General features: G+C 39.6%; 1 protein-coding gene across 4 annotated transcripts; it reads left to right on the top strand.

The window, feature by feature from the left end:
* LOC116175370 lies at positions 1–7,095 on the top strand. Of its 4 annotated transcripts, XM_031493445.1 has the most exons (12): positions 1–218; positions 263–361; positions 406–684; positions 735–989; positions 1,039–1,197; positions 1,250–1,401; positions 1,449–1,617; positions 4,282–4,876; positions 4,924–6,089; positions 6,141–6,264; positions 6,364–6,550; positions 6,602–7,093. In XM_031493445.1, the coding sequence occupies exons 1-12, from the start codon at positions 57–59 to the stop codon at positions 7,017–7,019; spliced, it is 3,765 nt and encodes a 1,254-aa protein (XP_031349305.1). In that variant the 5' UTR covers positions 1–56; the 3' UTR covers positions 7,020–7,093. The 4 variants fall into 4 exon arrangements, with proteins under 4 accessions (XP_031349305.1, XP_031349304.1, XP_031349303.1 ...); XM_031493444.1 differs by having other exon boundaries at positions 4,282–4,867; positions 4,924–6,264; positions 6,602–7,095; XM_031493443.1 differs by having other exon boundaries at positions 4,282–4,873; positions 4,924–6,264; positions 6,602–7,095.

Raw genomic sequence — 7,095 nt, 5'->3', positions numbered from 1 at the left:
TTACATACTTCAAATTTACAGCTTTTTTGTATTTTATACATTCAACAACAATTTTAATGCCTCGCAACAGGACCAAAGGCACTAAGAAGGAAAATACACCAAAACGAAGGGGAAAGGTTTTTAGTAAAAGTGAAAAGGAACAGAGCACCAATTTTTTGTACCGCCTCTCCAGCGAAGAGATTGACAGGTTAAAATCCATTCTCAAAGAGGATGACTGGGTAAGGATCGTCCTCTAACTCTCTGTCGGTAACGGACTTTACAGGTGAGCGTGCCCACACTGATCGCGGCAGTGATTTTGAATAAATATGAGCTAGTGAAGCAGCTCGTAAATGAAGGATGCAATGTGAACGCATTTGGACGGGTACGTTTAAATTGGAGGTAGCCTTAAACTAGTATTACCTTTAGAACCCCACATGCACTCCGTTGATGTGGGCTGTAAAATTGAAGCACGTCGAGATTGCTAACTTTTTATTGGAAAATGGTGCCAAAAATAATAACGGGTGCGGTATTCTACTCATGGCAGTAGAAAACAAGTGGGACGAACCTGATTTGACAAAATTGTGGAATGATATAAAACACACGCTTGGAAGTGCAGATTTTACGGGAAATGATTGCAATCGGTTACTTCACAGGGCCGTTGAAAACAATTGGAATGGCTTTGTAAACATATTAATCTCCGAAAAGGTTTTCAGTTTCTCGAAGAGACGTATCATATCTTGACTTACAATTTGTAGGTTAACGTTAATGTCCTAGCTTCCCATATGGTTACTCCTCTAATGGTAGCCAGTTTCTCCAATAATTTGTCTATAGTAAGCGCCTTGTTAGAAGCTGACGCCGATGTTCTTCAGACAGATGAGTACCAAAACACCGCATTGTCACACGCGGTTGCTGCCGCCATCATCCGAAGCATAGAAAAGCCACATTTAGTAATTGAAAAATTACTGTCGGCATTCGAGGTTCGCGGAATTACCTTTCAAACGTTCCTAGAGGTTCAACACCGATATTAATAGTATTATGGTTACCCCTAAGTAATTTCAGAGTATGGTCGATGCCTTTTTAAGTCGACCATTCAAACTCCAGAAATCTGGAGGAACTTGCCGAGATATTAGGGGTTTTATTATTCCATACACTATGCGTTACCGAACCCTTGGTATACGCTCACTATTAGGAGCACACATCTTCAAGAGGGTTGCGCAAGTGCTAATGCAGTAATTTAACTTATCTTTGATCCCTTTCTGTTGCGATACAGGCAACGGAAAGAAACATGAGCAGCGTTCAGCATTTAACCAGTTGCTTGGTGGTAATGAACAGTTTGCTTGATACGAGAAACGAGCTCGATTCCACTTTGGAAAGTTTCATTGCAGACGGTTGCGCAACTATTTGTTTGGCAATACTGAAGAAGTTTAGGTACCTACCCTTAACACGCTTATCCAAATTTGCGATTTCAGGTATGGAACAAGTTGCGATATTGATTGTTCACTCGCTTTGAAACCTTTGATTAAACTTAGCCTTGGTCATGCGAGTGGACGGACGTGGTTACGGAAACATTGCGAGGAAATAACTTTAGCGCATCAACAAATGAAAATCAAATATAGCAATTGTAATGCAAATACCGATGTAAGTAAAGATGACGATCGTTTAACTTGTTGTAGTGAGGTCATAAAACGTTAAGGGAGTTTCAATAGATTCATCTCCCAATTGCTCAATTATTTTAAACTTTACGCTCAATGAAATCAGCGCCCATATATAATAAACTGAAGCTTATTCAGGATTACTATAATACGTGCATCAGACAATTTCCTTAAGAATATCAAATTTGAGAACGAGATGCGACTTTATCTTTAGAAGGCAATTGGGGGGTTGTTTGAACATCATTTAAACGTAATCGGTGAAAGAAACAAAAATATTTCGTGCACTACAAAAGTTACAACCCCCGCAATTGAGAATTGCTATACATGCATAGGAGAATTTCCTTAAAAATATGAAACTTGGGAACGGGGTGCGATTTTATCTTTAAAATGCAATTGGGGGTTTTTTGTACAGCATTTAAACGTAATTGGTGAACGAAACAAAAATATTTCGTGCACCACAAAAGTTACAACCCCCGCAATTGAGAATTGCTATACATGCATAGGAGAATTTCCTTAAAAATATGAAACTTGGGAACGGGGTGCGATTTTATCTTTAGAATGCAATTGGGGGGTTGTTTGAACATCATTTTAAAGTAATTGGTGAACGAAACAAAAATATTTCGTGCACCACAAAAGTTACAACCCCCGCAATTGAGAATTGCTATACATGCATAGGAGAATTTCCTTAAAAATATGAAACTTGGGAACGGGGTGCGATTTTATCTTTAGAATGCAATTGGGGGGTTGTTTGTACATCATTTAAACGTAATCGGTGAACGAAACAAAAATATTTCGTGCACCACAAAAGTTACAACCCCCGCAATTGAGAATTGCTATACATGCATAGGAGAATTTCTTAAAATTATGAAACTTGGGAACGGGTCAATCTGAGACAATTTTTTTTTCGGGGCTCAAAAAAAGGCAGTGTACAACCTTCCTTTTTTACCAAAAATCGACTACACCAAAATTTCTAGGGAAAACACTTTTTCTTATTAATTTTGGCGCGTAGAATCCAAAACAATTCGTACTTTTTCGATCAGACTTCTCAATCAAAAGTTATAGACTAGAAACCAATTTCGAAAGAAAATTCAAAGGGCTGTAACTTTTGAACTTGTAGCCCAATCTTGGAACTGTTTGAAATTATGGATTCTACAGGCCACATTCTATAAGAAAATTTTTTTTCCGGGTCGATCTGAGACAATTTTTTTTCGGGGCTCAAAAAAAGGCAGTGTATAACCTTCCTTTTTTACCAAAAATCGACTACACCAAAATTTCTCGGGAAAACACTTTTTCTTATTAATTTTGGTGCGTAGAATCCAAAACAATTCGTACGTTTTCGATTAGACCTCTCAATAAAAAGTTATGGACAAAAAACAAATTTCGAAAAAAAATTCAAAGGGCTGTAACTTTTGATCTAGTCGCCCAATCTTCAAAAATATTTCGTGCCCCACAAAAGTTACAACCACCGCCATTGAGAATTGCTATACATGCATAGGAGAATTTTCTTAAAAATATGAAACTTGGGAACGGGGTGCAATTTTATCTTTAGAATGCAATTGGGGGGTTGTTTGCACATCATTTAAACTTAATCGGTGAACGAAACAAAAATATTTCGTGCACCACAAAAGTTACAACCCCAGCAATCGAGAATTGCTATACATGCATAGCAGAATTTTCTTAAAAATATGAAACTTGGGAACGGGGTGCGATTTTATTTTTATCTTTATTTATTTTTTGGGTGTATATCGTTGAATCCGGTCCGGTATCCGCAAAGAATGTAAGGCAAAAATATTTTTTTTCAAAATTACAGACGTTCAAGGGGGGATTGTTGAATGCCATACAATGATATCGTGAACTGACCAAGTGAAACTTGTAGTCAATTTAATCAACTTTCATTTTGTATAGGCTCGTCATGTCGCTAGGTCGCATAGTTTCTGAGATATAAGCGGAAACCCGAAAAATTGGTCTTTCAAACTCTCCCCCTTTTCCCGGCTCAAAAGTTGCGGGCGAGGACTTTGCATATGTTCAACTAGTCCAAACAAAGTTACGAAGTCAAAAATTGTGTTTTAAGCATTTTCCTGTGTACACCATTTTTTATTAATTGTTTCCTGGCCTACTGTGACTTCAACAATTTGCACTCTTGGATTTATATAACGACGCTCTCTTCCATGATCTTCTTCTTTAAAATTTGCGCAAAACTTAGATTTTAGAGGAAATTTCTTGTTCCTTCAAAAGGTTGTCTTCAAGATTTTTGTGTGCGGTCACGTATTTACAAGAAAAACAAGTGTAAATGGGGTGTTTTTCAAAGGGGTGGTTTTGGCGCAAGCTCTAGGGGCGAGGACTTTCACTGGGTGAATCGGCATCACTAATAATGAATGCTCGCGTAAAGAAACTCATTGCCAAATTTGTTGAATAAGTCTGTGACCTCTGTTAAGTATAATATTATAACAGAAATCAAGTTGCCTTGGAAAACGAAAGAATTTTTGAACTGTCACTATCGCGTCTAACCAAAAGTTACGTATTGTCATATTACTGCCTTCATCTTAGGTAAATTTACTAAATTTGCTCGAATTTTTGGATTAAGTTGGTGTTTCTCTTTTTCTTGTAAGCTGCACGCATTTATTTTTAGTTTCATCAGTATTATTTGCAGGACGCAAAGGATTTCTTAAAATTTACGGAATTATTTAATGCGATCAAAGAAGAGAAATCTCTCCAACTAAGAAACGCCGGAGAGTTTCAAACCAATGCGGGTCAATTTGAACCGGAGAGCCTAAAAAATAAATCGCGCGAAGTTGCCACCGCCGCAAACCGAAGCACTGGCTCTGCGGGGGACCAGAGTCAAAATGGTAAAAAGTTTCTAGATTACAAAAGCGCGTCAGATACCTCCATACTGAAAGCCTCGCAGAATTCCACGGAAACTGATGAGGAAAAACCTCGATGGTCTGAACTTTCGACGTGGGAAGATGTGTGGTTAATGGATAGCGGTAAGGATCCGTTAATAACGAAGTACCACGAAACGTTGGCGCTGCTAGAACACAAAGTTACGGAAGATATTAACCACAGTATGCAGTCTGATACTAGTAGTCACGAGGAGGGAAAATTAGTGAACATACTCGGAACTGCCAATTCCCCGCAGAATGCTGAGGTGCAATTTCAATCAGCCATCACTTACCTATCGGGACTTTTGAACAAAATTTTGCAGAAGTTTCAGTGTCACTGGGGCCAGGATGCCTCACGTGCGCGTGGTAAGATTAATTTTTCCGAAAAAATGTACCGATGTGCAATTTTTTAGATGACACAAAGGACGAGGGGTCGTACAATTCCGAAGCTATGAAGAAACTGGAGCTCGTCCACGTGGAAAGACTGCGGGCGGAGTTTGAAGATCTAGTTGTGCAACTTAACCATAGTGCCCCGGATCATTTATTCGAGTGCACTAAGCTAATGACTGAAGTTGAAAATTTGCTTTTGAATTTTAAAGTTAGGGGTAAATCTATGATTGATGATACCTTGCAAATAGCATCTACGCAGGAGAAAGACGTTGGTGAGAAAATGCCAATGCAGCTGAATGGCGACAGTTACTCTAAGGATGACTGTCAGGAACCAGCTCCACCGGAGTACACTGTTCCGGATGAGCACCCTGACGCTTTATATCTTAGGGAAATGCTCGCACTTCCTCCAAGGAAACCGATAAACTCTTCAAAAGTAGCAATCGACCGAGAAAAGACCATGAAACACGCTTACCACTTGTGTAATTCAATTGAAGCGCTAGTAGATGATTACACTGATTTAGAAGACAATATAAGCAATGGCCATTCAAAATACACAAAGCGTTTGCCCATCGAGGAACAAGTTTTCTCTGTTGGAAAACGTGGCGGTGAAATGAAAACGCCTCCTAAAATTGAATTTGATCCTGGTTACGAATTTATGCCGAGCCGTTGGTGTAATGTAATTAAGAGCCTTCAACTGTTAAAAAATTATAACGTACTGTTAAATGGCGACATTCGTGTTAGTGGAGAAGAAGTGCACGATGTCCACATCATATCGGCCGGTGGCAGTTTCAGTCCGGTGGTTTTAGGTCTCGACTCGAAAGATCGCCCGTTGGCGGTGAAACGAATAAAAGCGAGAGACGACGTGTCAAAGTTGATGAAGGATCTCATAAATCCACTGCTCGGCTTAAGAAACGCGAATCTGCTCCACTACTTTACGTGTCACCTCGAATGTAACGAGCTGATAGTAGCGACTCCCCTATGCGAGTACAACATGGGGGAATACATCATGTGCATCAAACAGCACGGTAACATGCACCTGCGTGCTTTCGATGTCGCAAAGCAATTTCTCTCCGGATTGAGATTCCTGCACGATCGCAAAGAACCGATAGTGCATGGTAACTTGAAACCCTCAAATATTTTCCTTGATCTAAGCGGTAATGTCCGTATTGCTGAATTCGGAATACACAAAGTTGGTGATTTGCTTAATAACCATATTTATAATCTCACAGACCGCTTACAGGCGTTATACACTTTTACTGAGGCACCGAATACATCTTTAATCTGGTTTGCTAGAGAAACGCTGAATAATTTTAGGGAAACTGCTACTGTTATATGTACGCGTGCCTCTGACGTTCAAGTTGCTGGTAAGTAACCTGTGCATTGGTTTTCTTTGAGTTGCAACTGAATGGAGACCAACGACAAGCTGACACTGTTTGGTACTAAACGAATGTCATTATTTTAAGGCATGATCGTGCATTTCATATTTTCGGCCGGAAAGCATCCATTCGGCGAGACAATGGACGAAATATTGAGAAACTTGGAAGACGCGCTACCTCGCATACTCACCAATAATATTGACTTACAAGATTTAATTTCCTGGATGTTGCTGTACGACCCTGGAGATAGGCCGTCGATTAATCAAGTTTTGAAGTAGGTGCCATACTTCATCATCAATAATTCCTCTAAGTAAATGTATTTTAGCCATGTATTTTTCTGGTCGCAAGACAGGAGGTGGCGTTTCATACTGGCGTGTGCCGGTCTAAGCACTTACGGTACACCTTTGAACATTTCCGTCAAGGAATTATTTTTGTACATCAAGATGGTAGCTGTTCGACAAAATATTAAGGGTAAATGGATAGCGATGACCAAACAGAGATTTCCAAACTACAACTATTCAGACGAGGACGAGGATAGTGTCGCTGGATTGCTGGCTTTTGTTCGTGCCTGCGTTCAAAATGGAATGGCGTACTGTGTTGTGGGCGCTCACGATTTGCATAACTACATTTTGGAAACTTTCCCTGTGTTACCACTGTCGTTGTATAGAATACTGGAGTCTTCGCAGTGGTTAACTCATAACGTCCTAAAACCATTTACTGCGGCCGATAGTGTTTCTGCATAGGAAGATTCCGAGTTTACTGTCTTATACAATAACGTTGAAGTAGTTTGTAGTACCTAGTTAGTATAGTTGAACCTAA

Source organism: Photinus pyralis, unplaced genomic scaffold, assembly GCF_008802855.1.
Source record: "Photinus pyralis isolate 1611_PpyrPB1 unplaced genomic scaffold, Ppyr1.3 Ppyr1.4_LG7, whole genome shotgun sequence".
Taxonomy (NCBI): domain Eukaryota; kingdom Metazoa; phylum Arthropoda; class Insecta; order Coleoptera; family Lampyridae; genus Photinus; species Photinus pyralis.
The sequence above is the reverse complement of the archived record's forward strand: the minus strand, read 5'-3'. Positions and strand labels throughout refer to the sequence as shown.

Coding starts and splice junctions, on each gene's coding strand:
- LOC116175370 (XM_031493442.1), top strand. CDS start 57: ATGCCTCGCAACAGGACCAAAGGCACTAAGAAGGAAAATACACCAAAA. Junction 1,198..1,249: donor TCTTCAAGAGGGTTGCGCAA/GTGCTAATGCAG, acceptor GTTGCGATACAG/GCAACGGAAAGAAACATGAG. Junction 4,877..4,923: donor GGATGCCTCACGTGCGCGTG/GTAAGATTAATT, acceptor GCAATTTTTTAG/ATGACACAAAGGACGAGGGG.